The sequence below is a fragment of the Thunnus maccoyii genome, chromosome 3 (assembly GCF_910596095.1).
Source record: "Thunnus maccoyii chromosome 3, fThuMac1.1, whole genome shotgun sequence".
Classification (NCBI taxonomy): domain Eukaryota; kingdom Metazoa; phylum Chordata; class Actinopteri; order Scombriformes; family Scombridae; genus Thunnus; species Thunnus maccoyii.
The window spans coordinates 19,186,817-19,204,512 of record NC_056535.1 but is presented as its reverse complement, the minus strand read 5'-3'; the positions used below and the strand labels follow the sequence as shown (position 1 = coordinate 19,204,512).

General features: G+C 36.3%; 3 protein-coding genes across 7 annotated transcripts in view; all 3 read right to left on the bottom strand.

Moving 5' to 3' along the window:
* Window positions 1-1,155: 1,155 nt before the first annotated feature.
* Window positions 1,156-2,212, bottom strand: LOC121891536 (protein FAM107B). Its single transcript, XM_042404121.1, has 3 exons — window positions 2,025-2,212; window positions 1,786-1,936; window positions 1,156-1,260 (listed from the first exon to the last, which is right to left on the bottom strand). Exons 1-3 carry the CDS (start codon window positions 2,210-2,212, stop codon window positions 1,156-1,158), a joined length of 444 nt encoding a protein of 147 aa, XP_042260055.1.
* A 4,941-nt stretch (window positions 2,213-7,153) lies between these two features.
* On the bottom strand, window positions 7,154-9,494 carry si:dkeyp-67f1.2 (uncharacterized protein LOC556106 homolog). The gene is made up of 8 exons (XM_042404120.1): window positions 9,482-9,494; window positions 9,161-9,202; window positions 8,864-8,987; window positions 8,714-8,772; window positions 7,760-7,810; window positions 7,587-7,671; window positions 7,379-7,505; window positions 7,154-7,255 (listed from the first exon to the last, which is right to left on the bottom strand). The coding sequence occupies exons 1-8, from the start codon at window positions 9,492-9,494 to the stop codon at window positions 7,154-7,156; spliced, it is 603 nt and encodes a 200-aa protein (XP_042260054.1).
* A 2,551-nt stretch (window positions 9,495-12,045) lies between these two features.
* Window positions 12,046-17,696, bottom strand: part of cfap20dc (CFAP20 domain containing) — a 32,854-nt gene continuing 27,203 nt past the window's right edge. For all 5 annotated transcript variants that reach the window (XM_042406148.1, XM_042406146.1, XM_042406150.1 and 2 more), the window contains 4 exons: window positions 15,670-17,285; window positions 14,093-14,199; window positions 13,884-13,995; window positions 12,046-13,752 (listed from right to left, as the gene is read on the bottom strand). In XM_042406148.1, the coding sequence (XP_042262082.1) occupies window positions 17,173-17,285 (113 nt within the window). In that variant the 3' untranslated portion in view covers window positions 12,046-13,752; window positions 13,884-13,995; window positions 14,093-14,199; window positions 15,670-17,172. The remainder of the gene's footprint in view (window positions 13,753-13,883; window positions 13,996-14,092; window positions 14,200-15,669; window positions 17,286-17,696) is intronic.

Genomic DNA, 17,696 nt, shown 5'->3' with positions numbered 1-17,696 from the left:
AAAACTTCCTTGTCTATGCATTGTGTGTTCTGTCATTACGCTGCACTTCATTTTGAATATGGGGTACAAAGAAAGTATCGTAGTTTGTGAAGTACAGTTGAATTGCTTCAAAAATATAAACAGATTACAAATGGGCAGCAAAGTTTTTGTACTACTTTACTTTTTCCTTACTGTACATTGTCACTCAATATTGTCATACTGAGGGAGCAATATGCAAAATGCAAGCAAAGCACAGCCTCAAAAAAAATTGCAAAATTATTCAATGTTCAGAACTTGTAAAGATAAATATTATCTTTATTCATTCTGGTATACATTCATTTACATGATCTGTTATTTTTCAATAGAAGTACCTGTTTAGAAGAACTTTTTTTAAATTTTACACATATGTGGTTGTAACTTAGTGGTTTAGACTTTACTCTGTTTTTCTCTTTCCTATGTTATTCACTTTGTACATTCATTACTATGTGAACACACTTATATGTAATGAGAAAACATTAAAATGTATCAGTCTCATGTTCATTTATTTAATGTAAATATCACCAAAAGGCACACAAAGGACACAAGAGTCATCTTAAATTTACAGTAATTCTCAGTGGTGACATCAATCACCTTGGCAGACATCATGTCAATGTCCTCTTGATACCTCGTTCAAATATACCTGACTGTTTGACTAGTGCATTGATGATAACTCACTTCTCAGCATCACAATATAAAACACACCTAATTTAGCTGTAATATAATTGTGACAAGTGCAGGAAAACTTAAAGCGAGTACTCAAAAACTACCAACTGTGTCATTATACTGACAACACATCCATCATGTTGAATGATACAGACAGAGTAGCAAGAAATATTACAGACATGTTAAAAATAGTGACACAAACAGTGAGACATGTTATATGTAGAGTTTTAAATATTATCACATTAGTATAAAGTACCGTCTACATAATAATCCAGTAGTCTAATGCAGCCATATAGATTTAATGAAAATATCTTGATCGTCTTGATGATGAATACTGTATTATCTATTTATTTTACAAGTTTTAAACAATACACACTGAAGGTCTAATGGTGAAGATCAGTCTTTCACTCTCGAGCCAGTCAATTATTTCAAACGGTCCATTGTGCCAAATAATATAATCACGTATCTTAACTCTCAAGCTTCTTCTTCTCCTGCATCTAACACTGCGGTCCTTCTCAGTCTCTCTTTGACTCGGAGGAACTCTGGCTCATCTTGCTGTTGCCCTTTGTTTCTTTCCAGCTGAGGGGAAAAAAAAGAAAACATGCTTAAATTTGGAGCTCATATGTGTAGCTGCAGTGACCAGGCGCCATTTTCACAAGATTATTGAGGTCTGGTTTAATTCCCCAAACGCCTGAAAGATCCACACAATCCTTAATCCTTCTTAACACAAAGGCAAAACCTTTGTAAATAGAGCAGCCTAGTTAAATCTCTACATGTGACGTCTTTTAGTTCATATAGTTAGAACACTCAGAGGGCATTAATACAAGTGAGTTAGTGAAAGAGCCAAGACTGGATTTCTGCAGTCTGAAACAGTGTCTGCACTGCTCTCCACTGGCCAACTGCAGAACAACTTCATGCTCCACATGGTACTATAAACCCTCCAGATCAATGCCAATCTTCTGTGTGGAAATACTGAACATTTTTACATGATAAAATAATTAATGAGATGTTGCTTTCTCATTTTATTCCTAATATCAACCATTATGATGTTTTCCCGGCAGATGTGACAACAATTTTTGTGAAAAATGTGAAAACATGTCTTACCTTTTCTAGCCTCTGATGTCTTTTCAACAGCTCTTGATGAAGCGGTGAACGGTTCTTCTCTTCCTGCTCTCTGCTTGCTTTCACCTTTTGTTCCCATTTCCTCTTTTCTAGAGCTAGCTGGAGTTCAGTCTTCCCCTCTTGACATACTCTCCTGACAGACACACAGAAATACTCTGTTATCTATTTGAACAAGGAAACTGAAGTGTCCATCAGTGTCCATGATTGTCATTGTGTCCAACCTCTTGTGGGTCATCCGCAGTTCTTTGTGGAGCTCCCGGTGGCTCTTGGAGGCAGTTAAAGGATTGAGAGGTTTTTGGGGTCTGATGAGATTACTGCTCTCCTCCTGACTGTCCTCACTCTGTGGTTGGGATGGAAGAGCCTGAAGCTCTGGGGATCGGTCTTCCTGTTCATTTTGGTGTGTCTGCATTACTGAGACTAAAGGAGAAAACTTACCAACAAACCCATACTGTATATCTACTAAATAATAACCATCAGGGTGAAAGTAAGTCTACAATTCAGTATAATTGTGAATGTTACACTTCTAAACAGGAAAGAAATTTGCACAGAAAAATCATATGGCAGGAAAACAGACTATTATATACTATTGTCTCAGTGATGAGATCAAAAATTATGACAAAACTCTGGTGTGGAAAATAAGCCATACACTCCTTTGCAGCTTCTTAAGTCCAGACTGCTCGAGGACACACCACATGCAAACACAAGTTAAGTTACTCAGCGCAATTGTCTTTGTTGCACTTATTTACAATGCTCTCAGTGATACTAAGAAACACTGGAAATATATGGAGGAAATTACTTTTACCACAAACACTGACACCGCATCCCACAGTCTCAAACAGACTCGAAATGCCCTGGGAACCTTAGTGGTGCATGATTTTTCAAGTGTCCTTGATGCAAGTGACACCATGGAAATCTCGGGGACCATCAAATAAAGTAAGCTGACCGTTAAGGTGATTTTATTCTTGATTTTTTTCATTTATATTTTTCAAGCTTTATTTATTCAGGAAATGTCATTGAGATCAAGATCTGAGAACATTCACATCATACACACTCACAGACACTTCTTACTACTTAAAACAATCCCAAACATTATGAAGAATATTAGCTTGTAAAACTTTTAAGCCCCTCAGATGAACATGTGTCTCTAATTTAATGCTGTGTTGCAGTTCATTCCAGTATTAAGGTGCAAAGTATGAGGAACAACCTGCTTTGTGATCTGGTGTCATCGGTTATTAGCTCTAAACTCAACTAAGGATGTTAAATAACTTTGATAGCAAGGCCTTATAAATGAAGACACAGGTATGCTGATGCCTTCTAGATGTAAGTGATGACCATCCGACCTTTTCATATAACTCACAGTGGTGAGTGCAATAACTGTCTGGTGTAATGAATTTAATGGCACTGTGGTAGGTAGCAACCAGTGGTTTAAGGGTGGTGGCAGCAGTACGAGCATACAGGATGTCTCCATAATCCAATGCGGACAGTAGATTGTATAATGTGTTTATTGCTTTGAAAAGAGAAACAAGCTCTGTTCCAGTACAAGAATACAATTTGAATTTCTAGTTTTTGATGTTCAACATTAGTTTTGTAGGACAATCTGCTGTCTAACCAAAGTCATTAGTATTTATAGTGCTGTACTGTGTCATTAGTTCTCCATTTGGATTACAGATAGATGTGGGAATATACATCCTCTTGACAGCAAGATGCTGTATGTAAGACAACTTAAAAAACACTTCATTGGTCAAAAATGAAAACCTTTTTCTATGAAGACTAGATGTCCAACAGTCTATAAACCTGCAGCATTTTCAACTGTAAACAACAATTACAACTTCACATCACAGTTGTAAAACATGAACCTGAACTGAGTTTAGAGACTTGAATGTTGAATGTTACTGGGCAAATGGTTTATTGACGGCCCCATAAAAGTTCGTTGACTTAACAAATTCTGGTCTACCTTTATAGACTTTATTGACACAGTATCACAAACAATAAAAATGCCTCTACTGCAAACAACTACAGTACACATGTGCTTTTATGGCACCATCTATATCCCTGCTACCTCCTTTCATTTTTTTCCCTCAGTCACACAAACAGATCACAAGATTAACCCGCAGCTTTATGATAATGATGATAATAATCAACTTTATAGATGGAACAGTGGCTTAGTGGCTGATACCCTGCTGCTTCACAGCAAGAGAGTCGTTGGATGTGTCATAAATGAATAACATGAGTCTGACAAATGGCAAGATGACACAGAAATCAACAGTATTATTAACTAACAGTATAATCAACTCACCTGACCTGTTCAGGTGTGTCTCACTTCTACCTGGAAAATGCTGAAGATCTCTCTGTTAACAGAAAAAAAGACAAATCACATGTGAAATAGAATAGAATTGATCTCATACTGTAGTTACTACTAACTTATCCATAAAATGTGTTGCTTTTTTTTCAAAATACTGGCTTGTATAATAAAAAAAAATATACTGTCAAACACGATAGCTATCAAAAAATAGATAGAAATCTCCCAGTGCAGGCAACAATGTAATTTCATGCAAATGTTAGTGAGCGCTGTGAACCACACAAAGCAGCATTATGATGCTGACACACAAAACAAAGTGTCGGCTCTAGTTCCACATCTCCACTGAAGCGAGTGCCCTTAGTGGTGAGGTGGAAGGCTGCCATCTCATTTATGGCAGGATCAAACAAAACGCAGTTTGATTCCCACTGAGGAACTCATTTGCTGGAGCAGAATTAATAGTCAAGACAAGAATTGTTGCCCTGTGGAATTCAGTCTGGACTAAACTGCCTCAGTTGTTTTCTTTCTGTTTTTATTGTTTGATAGAATTGTTAGATGAATATGTAGCAAAATGCAACATAGCAGACAACATTTTTTGTAGCTCTGGCATTGTTAACATTTCAGTTTCAGCTGCACCATGTCTGGCCTTCGTAAAAAAAATTAAAAAAAGTAGCAGCATTAAATCTGTTCATAAACCAGCCTCCAGTATGACAGTGAATGGTCAAAATGAGTAAAAATCAATCTAGATGAGGCATTTTAATGACAAACTCTGCTGTTGCCTCTGCTGTTTGGATGATGAGAGGAGACCCCTGCTGCTTTGCTAAATCTCACACAGTGGATAATGTGTGGAGAAGAATTAATAGGACATGACGGGATAAACACTCTCCAAGGCCCACTCTTCAGTGTTGGCAAGGCTTTTCTCATTGGATAAAGGCCTGTGTTTGGTTTGAGCATTCACTGTCTTTCAGAAATGAAACAGCAGAAAAGGCCTGCCAGGAAAACCAACAAAATACAAGAAAACTGAGGTAAGCCTCCATGTGCTAAAATATACACCAATAATACACTGTTTATTATGACAGACAATCCCCAAAATGTGTCTTTTTCAGTGTTAATTCTCTCAAGAGCACAATTTATCAAGAAAGTGCTGCATATTTGCCACATGGATGCCTCCACTGGATATTCTTGCAATTAGACTTTAGGAATTTCATGTGAGCGTTTTGCGTCACAGTGAAGAAGAAATTAACAATCTTACCTTCTTTCCATGAGTGACTCCCATGTCCTCAGTATAAATCCAGATTGTTATCTGCACAGACCCCTCCTGGGCTCACAGTGGACAGAGTTTCAACAATTATCCGAGGTTACTCTCTCTCCCTCTCTACTCCGCCAACCAAGAATGCCAGAGAGAGGAAACTCCCAGTAGGACAAACCCTTGAGAACAGGCCCAAAGTGCTCAAAGAATATTTACAGTACAAAGTATGGAACAAATAAGAAAAGGAATATTGAGAAGTGATGTGAGAAGTAGAAGAGAAAGACGACGACTTCCATGGAAAGTACTGAAAAAAAGTGAGAAATATGAGATAGCAACTGCTCTTGAAATGATAAATGATCCCTGAATCAGAAGAAATGTTGTTCATTTATCCCAGAGAGACAAAATGTCGGCATGTTCAACCAGTAATAGTTACAGTTCATGTATCCATATGAGTGTAAAATGTTACATTAGCACTATAACACTATAACCTTGACTGATTTTATTTTGCATATTCTATTATTATTAACAGTCATAGTCAAGTCAAGTTAATTTATTTATTTATACAGTCCAAAATTACAAATGACATTTGCCTCAGATGCCTTTTTAATGTGTACAATGTACTGTACAACGCCCAGTATCCTTAGACCCTTAATCTGGGATGAAAAAAGAACCTAAAAAACACAAAACAAACAAAAAAACTGTTAATGGTAAAAAAAAATTTAAAAAAAGAGTAACACAATGACAATTTTGTAGTTGAAACATTTTAAATAGTTAAAATAAACAGTTTTTTTTAAATAGTTAAAATAATTTGTAGCAAAGTAGTTATAGTTAAAATAGTTTGCTTAAATAGTAAAACAGTTGAAGTGACGGTTGAAACACAAATACCGAAAGAAGCTGAAATAGCAGTTAAAAAGGACGTGTTTCCCTGTAACTGTAAGCACTGAATGAAGATGAAGTATCAGTTTAGGTGTCAGCGCCACCACCAACTTGAGGTATCAGTTGAAACGAAATTGCTGAAAGGAGCTGAAGAGTTAAAGTTCAAGCACCGACAGGAGTTGAAATGTCAGTGGAAGTGAAGGTAAACTGAGCAGGAAGTGTCACTTGAAGTAGAAACTAGAGAAGCATTAGTGCCAGTTCAAGTGTTTAAACTGAAAGACGATGTCACTCGACATGCAACGTGTGAGATCCGTTGAAGTGTAAGTGATGAAAACACTTTGATTTAAAGTTTTAGACAGTTTGAATCTCCCGTGAAGGTCTGGAAAGAGCATGAAAGGTATGAAAAAGTGGAACCGATGTGATAAAGTACAAAGGGTGGTGACTGGTGTGAAGTTTGAATGATGTTTCTGGGTGAAAACATGAATGAGTATGAAGAGGTTGAAGAGAAGCTGAAAGGGTCCAAAAAGATGAGCAGAATGTTCAAAGTTTCATTCGAATGAGCGAAAAAGTTGAATATTTTCAAAAGTATGAAAGATATAAAAGAAAAATCTGAATAGAGGCACAGATGTAATACATGAGCTGAATATTTTAAAGTTTGAATAAAATTTTTAGGAACAAGTATAAGCAAGTTGGAAAAGAAGAAACGTAAGAATAATGGTATGAACACGAGTTTAAGAGTGTGCATCGTTGGGGAGAGCATACTAATAAAATACAAAGTGAAGTGAATATTAAGAGCAATAAATTAAAGCGTTTAAACTGTTTGAAATGTAAAACCGGAGTGACATCATTTGCGGAGATAAGTCTTGAAAGCCTGAAAACCATTAAAAAGGAAACTTCAATCATATTTTCCAGTTCATCAGTGATGTCCTTTAAAGTTTCTGTCCATCAGCGCCTCGGGGGAAACAGCCGCCCACCTCCACCGTCGCGGGCCATCCTTCGTAAATGTTGGTTTTCTCATCATTAACAGCTTGCTGACAGGTGAAAAGTGAAGAAGACATCAGTTTGCAGTCATTTTTCATGCTTTTTAAAAAGAAAATAAATGATCTTAACTGACACAAATAGAACGAATGTAATCACAGAGCAGAGTCACTGACCTTCTCAAAGCAGCTGTTGTTTCTCATCCCTGCTTTTCCTACAAACACCCAGTTATCTCTGCGTTTTACAGACTTGATCAAAGTGCTTCCCATTCCGACGAATATCTCCCTCATTTCATCTGTCATTCTGCCACAAAGAAGTACAAAAGAGTCAGACTGTGTGATATGAAATCAATTTAGCTGCTGAATCTTTGTGATAATGATTTACTTTGTTGTCACGTCGTCATATGATGCCACCATAACAATCATTCCGGTTTCAATCTCCTTCAGGTACGCCAGGATGTCTTCTGGTTCTTATGTTAAAGTAGTTACCGTTATTTAAAGGTTGCAAAAGACTTTGAAAATGAAAACAAGTTTAAGGGATTAAAAAACAACCCTTACTTCCAATTTTCATGTTAAGATAGCCAAATTTCTCCACATCTCCTTTTTCACCTGAGATGAAACAGAAAACTGTATTATTGACAATACACACAACATGACAACATACCAACAGCCATATCCTCAAGGTCTGTTTATTAGCAATTCTGGAGCTTTTTATTACATCACATGATCTTCATAGATAAAAGTGGGTTTTCTTAAGCACTTACAGGATTTTCCCCTCATTTTAAGTGCTTTACTGCTGATGAGGAACATGTAATATGATAGAAAGCTCCAGAAGCTAATAAATTGTGGTGTGCTTGTTTTGGCAACTGCTGTTTCCAAGTTCAGGAATTAACTCTGAAACTCAAAACTGTTAATAATTATAATTTTAAAAAATGTAATTTATAAAAGTGCATCAACAGTTAAAATTATTTCTTGTATATGTTTCATAATTTGGTTGATTAAAGGACAGATTCACAATTTTTTCAAGTCTGTCTTAAAACAACAGTCGGGTGCCCAAATGAACAGTGAAATATTTTCTTGCCATAATCATTCCTCCTGCTCATACGGACCATTAGAAGATCCCTTCATAATACATTTACAATGTAAGTGAGGGGGGTCAAAATCCACAAGCCTCCTTCTGTCCAAAAACGTGTTTAAAAGTTTATCTGAAACTAATATGAAGCTTCAGCCGTCCAAATTAGTCAAATCAAGTAGATATCTTTCAACGTTACAGTCTTCTTAGTGTCAAAGTTCCTCTTTTTGTTACTATTCTTCCACCACAGCTCAACAGGGAAACAGAAAGAGGGAATTTGATGCTAAAAAGACTGTAAATGTGGTAAAACTATATATGATTTGTTCTAAGACAGATCTGAAAAATTGTGAACCTATTCCTTAATCCTTCAATGCATACCAGTAATTTACAGATCTGTTTCTCAGTGTGCTGCAGAGGTATCAGAAAGTATTTTTACTCACTATTTATGACCACAATGTTCAGTCCTGGTCCCACATTATTCAACAGATGAGCCATGATGCTGTTGAAATACCCTTAAAGTTTAGATTCACTGCAGAGTGACTATTTTCTCAACATTTCATTTATTCAGGAAATACCACATAAACACATACATTTTACCCTCAAAACAGATGTGTGGCCCAACAACATTGGCGGCTCCACTTCTGATATGTATAGCGAAATGGTCAGGTGGACAGATTCTGGAGAGGCCACATTTTGGCGCTGTCTCAGGTGTTGCTACAGATACAGAACAGAGTGATGGAAAAAAGCATTTCTGATCTTACAAGAACAAAGCAAAACATTCAGTAAATGTGAAAGTCATGTGTGATGTTAGAAAGATAAGTTATACCATAACCGAACAACAGAGAGAATAATTATTTCTTTTAAAAAATTTAGTATGTTTGACTTACTTATTTTGAATATTGTTTTGATTTGATCTGCATTATTCATCCCTAAAATGACAGAATGGAGACAAAATTATTGAGATGAGGAAAACACAAATTTGCTCAGTATTTAAGATCTAATAAGAAACAAATGATCTCACCAAGAATATTTCTTGCTTTCTTGTGTATTTCAGATGAATTGTTTGAGATTTCCCATGTTATTAGGAAAACAACAATTACAGCAACAATGTGCAAGACAGCTGTCAACCACAAAGTGCAGATAAATGTAAATGGATGGTCAGAGAACTGACATTATCTGTTTTTTTTTTAAATAAAGAAAAATCTCACCTCGGTATCTCATGTCTGCGATAAATCTCAGAGCTGTCTTTCCCTAAAAGCAAAACCTTTGAAATGCACTTGAAGTACTTCCTATAAACAGGAAATATTGCAGCAGAGCTTTGGTGTCGTCTTAAATGTTAAGACATGCCCTGATCTAATCGTTCCTACAACAGTGACTTGTGTGAACGGCCTTTGGATATGCAATAAACGTGGCAGTGCTCCTACTTGTGCTACGTAAAAACCAGGGTGTGGAATTATATATGCACACACCCACAGTGAACTAGATGATCAAGTTGCTCTCTTTGACAATGTCAATATGGGGAGGTGTCCACCAGTAACAGATACTGTTTGTACAGAACAATGCAGGCTGCATACAGCAGGCTGTGCGTAGCTGGTGGGTAAACAAGCATCTGAAACCTGGAGAAGGAAAGGCACCAAAAAAGGAGAGAGAGAGAGAGAGAGAAAAAAAAAGGCCACGGGCCTCATATTTCAAATATGATGAGTAAATGAAAAAAGGGTTCAAAGAATCACTGTGTCATTTATCAGACTTTTCTATTTGTATGTAAATTTGAGTAAATCCCATATGATGTGTGGAGTTATCTGCACAAAACTGCTGATACACAACAAATGCTGCAAACCGTGAGAAAAAAAAAATCAAAGGAGAAACAATAGACAAACACAATGATAAGAAACTAAAAATATAACAGAATCAGATGTAAATCAATTCATAAAACATGAAGTTATATACATATAAAGTTTATACATTTAATTATCATTGAGAATAAAATACCTTTTTCAACTGAAACCTGCCTAAGAGTGAGCACGAACAGACAATAAAGACAGGTCAAATAAGGTCTATGGTGTTTCTGTAGACATAATGTATTACATTAAACATATTTTTGATTGACAGGCAACACTGTTTGCACATGAACAAGAGATTGGTGACTAAATGATGGTGAAAAGCATAGTAATCCCTTAAAGAAAAGGTTAAATCCTCATGTCAGTAAGCTGATCCTTGAAGCTGAGCTCAGGTTTTCGCCTGCCTGGAAATAAAAAAAAGCATTTCTCTACAGGGAGTAATGCAGTGATGTTATACATTATATATATTATACTTTTATTAAAGTTATTGTGGTAAGTTTGATCTTATGTCATTTTTTTCATCAGGAAAAAGGTGAGTAGCTGCTTAAACAGTCAAGGTTCAATGTGACTACTGAAGAGCAAACCACACATATAGAGATGGGTGAAAAATTTAAGAAAAAAAAATACGGCACAAAATGTCTTCGTGAGGTGTTGAGTCACGAGCCTTCAGAACAGCGTCAGTGCTCCTTGGCAAAGATTCTTCAAGCCTGTGAACCTCTGCTGGACGGATGAAAACCATCAATCCGAGACATATTCCCTCATTTGGAGTTTTGATGATGGTAGTGAAGAACAACATGTGTGCAACACATTGGTCCAAAATCTACCACAGGTGTTCATTTGTTGAGATCTAGTTACTACAAATCCCACGCTGTCATTTTCATACTCACCGAACCATTCAGTGACACATAACAAGGCTTGAAAATGATGCTGAAATCAATTTTTAGTCCTTTTCATTTCAGTTTATATCAATTAATCAGTCCAGTAAGTAATCCTTGACTATAATAAAGAAAATAATAAAACACAGGAATTAAATGTTTGTGAACTAATATTTAGATGTTGCTTAGATACGATAAATGCAATGAAATATTTTGTCCTATCTGACACCTGAAAACTGTTAATATCTGATATATGAATCTTTCCCCCCCATTTCCTACCCAAACGTTGTCACTGGCTTCATGTTGAATCTGGCTGGCCTGTTTGTTAAAGTAATGATATATTACGTTCTATGCAGTGGTGGAATATAACTAATTACATTTACTCAAATACTGTACTTTTTATACTTCTACTACTACTTTGATACTACTACTATTTCAGAGGGACTTTTTACTCCACTTCATTTATTTCACAGCTTTAGTTACTGGTTACTTTTTGGATTAAAATGTGCCATAAAATAACATAATGATTAGCTTAAAAATTGCACCGCATTGTTAAAGATTAAACCAGTGGTTCTCAACATGTTTGGCTCCAGTGTGTAGTTACGTCTCCTTGTCGTGTTTCAGATGTTCCATCAAATAAATAACTGTTTGAGGCCCAAGGATGTAAAACTATTCAATATTGCAAAAATTATTGCGTAAAGATTAAAGGAAAGTTTTGAAGTTATTTTTTCTTCTTTCTTATCCAATCTATCATCTCACAACCCCTCAGATTTATTTTATAAAGCAACCAGCTTTAATAAAATGCTTCTTATTCAGTGACTATTAAATGTATTGAATATGTCAGTCACAACCTAATTTTTTGCAAGACACATACTTTTACTTATACTTCGAGTTTGTTGCACTGGTCAAACTTCTATACTTTTACTTAAGCAGGATTTTAAATGCAGGACTTTTACTAATAATGAAGTATTTTTACATTGATACTCTTTAAGTAAAGGATCTGAGTTCTTCTTCCACCACAGGTTCATCAGTTGCTTGAAAGTCACAAACACTAGGCCATTACATGACAAGAACTTTACTTTATGAAAGCAGATGTTTACAGAATATTAACCAATTAGGACTGTAAATTCTTAACATGGCGTAATACTGATGAGGACCAGCAGAGGGTCTTTGTGCACTACTGATTACTGATCAGAAGGAACATTGTGCACTCAGAGAGTCAAAGGACTGAATAACACTGAGGGAACCAAACATAACATTTTGCACCTTTTTTATAATAACAAAACAAACAAACAAACAAAAAAAAGCAGTACTAACAATAAATATTTCCTTTCTAACAAAGCGGGGATACTCTTTAGATAAGAGACAGAAAATAAATCATTAAAGTCATGAGTTGGACTAAACGAGGATAATCCCAGAAGGTGGCAAACACATCAGCCAGTTTGCAGGATGAATATATTTAATAACATAAATATTCAAATGCACCAGTATGTAAAATGATACACAGTGTGCATCATTAACATCATTCACTCTGTCATCAGTAACTGCACAGCAAACCCCATCGTTGGATGTTAGTAATAAAACATGAACTTTAAACTGCTATCAAGAAAGGACTGATGACAATAGACTGATTCCATTGCTTACATTTGTGATCATACTTTCAAAACTGAAAAGGGAAAGCAAAGCAAAATGATTTCTGATTAATGATTCATGAGCTGACACTAGCATCCTGTGACACTGATGTTCACTTTTTTTTTTCCTTGGTGGTAAATGTAGCTGTCAAAAAAACCATCTCTGGGCTGCTGCAACATCACTTAGCCTAGAAGTCCATTAAAGAGTATGTGGTCCTCTGAACTCTACAGCAAATTTACTTTAAGTGGGTTAATGTTAGCATGAAAAGGAAAATATGTTTCAAAGGGAAGCGGCCAACTGGTAGATAGCTGCCGTTTCAGTCGGACTATTTTTAGCTGCAAGTCAATTAGGGCGTTTGAAACATCTGAAATGTCAAATCACCATGTGATGCTTTGTAGCAGCCACTTATTTCATAACTGCTGGATAATGTTGTGTACTCAGGCCTGTTCTGTGATCACACTGAAAAAAAATGTTAAGTGCAAAATGTAATAAGTGGAAATAAATTAAATGTATTAAATTGTCATTTTTACAAAAATATGCTTTAGTATAAAAGTATAATTAAAAAAGTATAGTATAATAATAGTATATTTAGTAACAAATATTTAACCATATATAAGCAAATTATTATCTTGTTGCTGTTAAATTCTTCTGGAAACTACTTTAATTGTTGCCACAGGTTTATTTATTCTTTCATTTCATGTGTATTAATGTGCTGCCGGCAAATTGCATTTTTATTTGCTCTCTTTTTACTGGTTTTATGACCTTTTCATCATAGCAAAGTTAATCAGATTTTTTTTTTTTTATCTCATAGTGACTGACAGAGCATTACATATACAAGTGAAAAACAGGAAAAATCTGATAGTCACAGGCTTTTTACATTACCTGTAGTCTTCTGATTCAATGTTAATGCAGCTTTAAAAGCATTGTACATCAGGTATTACAGTATGAAAGGCTCAAGGTTGACCCATCAGTGTCATTGACAGTATTTCACATTACGCATAAAGAGGTAAGACTGCTAAGAATTCAAACTTTCATAAATACAAATCCAGAAACAAAACCTCACATTTCATCCACAATAAACTCCTCTCCAGTCAGTCCGGCAGCAGTGCGGCAACAGATTTATTCCAGAAGATCCTGTCACAAGAAAAAAAAAGGAAAAGGAAGCAACAAATGACATGTGATGTGGAAACTTACAGCTGTGTCAACTTGCACTGTGGGACACGTGACAATGAAAGCTACAGTGAGGAGAACTGCGATGCACTGACCTCGTCTGACTCCTCTCCCGCTGTGCCGGGCCCCCTGTCGCCATCCTCCTCTGTCACGGTTGAACCCTGATCCTCCAGTCGCCTCAGCAATGAATATCTGTATGTCACATCGCTGGAATAAAGCAAAACGACAGGCCAGGGTGATATGTATTCACCACACAAATTATTTACAATAATCACGTTAAGGCTCGTTAATTAAACTTGCTTACTTGACGGGGAAGCAGTATTTTCGGATGATCAATACGGCAGCAGCTATTGCCGCCACAGACACGAAAATCACTGATGCAATAATCCCAGGGTGGAGCCTCATCCCAACCTGAAAAGACAAATGAATCCAATAAGATCTAATAGTGGGATAGTTAAAGAGCCCATAAACCTAACAGCTCAGTTCATGATGTGTGGCTCAAATAAAAAGGAAATACGGGTAGGAGATATGACAGCTGAACAGCTGTGTTATGGATTCACACTGGTGTACAGTACAACCCAAAAGGCTCAACAGCAGGGGTGTGAATCTCTGGCCAAGTCACTCGCAGGTAAATGGTAGGAGTAGAGGGTGAGAGCACTAGTAATAGTTTTTGGAGTGATAATTAGGATTCACAGAGTGCCGCCAAAAAATTAACAATTCACAAGCAGAAATTAATCACACAGGTGAGGTGTCAGCAAAGAAAAATAAGCGATGAGGTAGTGACACAGATTTTATCACCACGCTTGTGACATATTCGCATTAATGTGCCTTTGATTAATCAGCTCGCTTATCATCTGAATAAAACATGTAGAAAGTAGAGCTGCAATGATTAGTCAATTCATTGATTGATTAGTCTACTATTTTGATAATCAAATAATTGTTTCAGTCATTTATTGCAGCTACTCCAGTGTGAGAATGTGAAGCTTTTTCTGTGTCAAACATGACAATAAACTGAAAATCTTTGGGTTTTAGACTGTTGATCAGACAAAACAAGACATTTCAAGATGTCACCTTGGGTTCTGAGAGGTTATAATGGGCATTTTTCACTATTTTCTTTTATTTCATAGACAAAACAATAGATTTATTGAGAAAATAATTAGGCAGATTAATTGAAAATGAAAAGAATAGTTAGTTGCAGCCCTAATAGAAACATACCACTGTCCAATTTTTACTTTCAATAAAAGTAAAAATCTGTCAGAATTTCTCCTGAGCACAGTCTGGACATGAATTTTTAAAAATGACTGGAAGCTTTGAGCTTTGCAAGTTTTCTTACAGGCTCCAAAATTTCTTTTCCCTTATAATACTCTATAAGATACTAAATGACAATGGGCTCTGCAGTTGAAAAGCAGCTTTCAAGCCAAAAAAAAAAAAGTCAAAATCTGTAGTTTTCCCTGAAAATTCTGCAGTCTGTGCAGAGACCTCATGAATGGGTTTGAACCCGAATCTGACACTATTACCCCTTGTGAATTTATTTGAGTTTCTTTGCATTACAATTGCCTTGAAAGAGAAGTGACTTTGGTAACCTGAGTGACTCCAGATATCTGAATGGTGAGTTCTGTGCAATAATAGTCGTGACATGAAGTTTATATAGTGAGCTTTAACACCCCCCCCCCAAATATGGTGCTTACTGTCTTAATTAGGTCACCTGTTATCAGCTGTTTGATTCTTCCAAAAACTACGTATGTCAACAAGTTCATAAATAACGTTACAGACGCAGTTGTATCTGTTTTAAACGCAGGTCTGCGAACTTAAGCAGCTCAAAACGACGTGTTTGTAGTTTTGGATCAGTTCGACGTAATGGCTCCATATGTTTTTACGTACCTGTTGTGCTGACATCCTTGAGAACTTAAAAGTCGAGTCAATCTATTATCTCCCTCCATAGACATGAGGCTCAGTCAGTGCATTCTACAAGATCAAGTTTTACCAGTTTGATGTGGAGAAATGTAAAATATTTCATAGAAATGCTTTCTGTCTGCCGCTGGGCTGAACGCCACGGTTGTTTACTTCCTAGTTGCTCTCACCTGTTGCGACAATGCGACTTGCAGCGTTTCCACGCCCACTTCCACTAAACATGTAGCAGCACTGTATCACATGACCTGCCAATGTTTCTATCAAACGCGACGTATAAGTTGAAGTTTGGCTGTCTATCAGAAAGGGAAACCATGATGATTCCTTCAGCCATGTATCATGTTTAAAGTATAAAACTGTGAAACGTACATAGTTATTACTGTGGCACAATTTCTAGGGCCAGTTCTTTTCAAATATTTTGTGTCCAAATGATTTCGAAGTCGAAGGTCTTGTTTTGACAAGTCATGGCTTGTCCACAAATTCTAAAACTCAATTTTGACCAAAAGATTGCCTCTGACCCAAGCCAGTTATGCTGTCTAGACCGGTTATTGGTCAGCCACTGATTAAAACTACTGGCAATCACAAAGTGATGAATTTATGGTATTTTTTTTATCCTCCTGTTTTTGTTTTTGCTTCCATTGTGAAAGCAACAATTCATCTCAGGCTGAAAATGATGAATCAATCTCCTATCAACCTCTCTTCAGGTGCAATGTTTTGGCAAGATTGATGAAAAGACCTGCCAGCCCCCATGCTCATCCCGTCTGTTGTTACTGCTGGTTACATTCACAGGCTGTTAAAAAAAAAATAACATAGCTACAGGTTCATTTGTGAATGCAATTATTACAAGAGACAATTTAACTTTGGAATGTTCAACATCTCAAGTGTATCTACATCAATCATCTTCTTTTTATTGTTTTTGCTATTAAAAATATGGGAGAGCACAACTCTGCCCAACCTTAATTAAAATCCAAGTAACAACAAGGAGACACAATGAGACACTTAATTCTGACAATATACACACATCAATGTATTTTCAATTACTTTTTTATACAAACAATGATGAATGATAAGAACAAAAATGACATTCAAATAGTAAATCAGAGTAGAATTTAAATGTCAGAAATAATCTTGATAAAAAGAAGCTCTAGGATGTTATTTTGATGTCTTACATATTCATTTGCTAGCCAAGAATCCTGTGAAAAGACTTTTTTACTGTCAGATGTGCAACTGCCAGTAAATGGGCAACAACTCAACTTCTTGCAAAAAGAGCTTGCATCTGATTCATTGAGTTCTACGCCCTTATGACACTACTTATGGTGACACAAAGCATCATGTTAGTTTCTCAAGAACAAAAGTAGCAACCTGAGAAGGTTCTTGTTAATGGGGTATTTGTTCCTGATCAATAAGTTAGGCCTAAAAAAAACAAACCTGCAGCCACTCATCCACTGTCTTCTGATTTATGAATTTAGATTTGAGTCAAGCTAGTTCATAGTACTTCCCTGTCTTTGGATCGAAATAGCAGTTCAGGCACGGATCATAGAGCAGATTTAAATACTCATTCTCCTCTTCATTCGCCGACTCATCTCCTCCTGCAATAATGCAAGAAAATTACTCTGCAACATTTACAAGCAATTGTTCAAAACATGCGTAGATAAAATTGCTACAGTAATAAAACTCAATGGAAATTGCGCAGGTATAAATGTAAAATTTATATTGTATTTTTTATGCACAGTAGCATAGCCGTGCCAGATATGAATAAGGCGCTAATCTATCAGCTGTTATTGGAATAAAATGAGAAGCGTGAATAGCGGGGGTGACCTTCAGACTCAGGTGGATTTACATAAAAGTTTTCTGCCACTGCCATTTTTTTGTCTCATCAATCAAGACCTGAGACACCCAGACCCACTACCACATTATGAAGCTGTAAAGAGATTCCCTGTAATCCCCACTACTTTAAAGCAGGGGGAATTTAGCTGTTAAACTGACAGGCAGTTAAATGC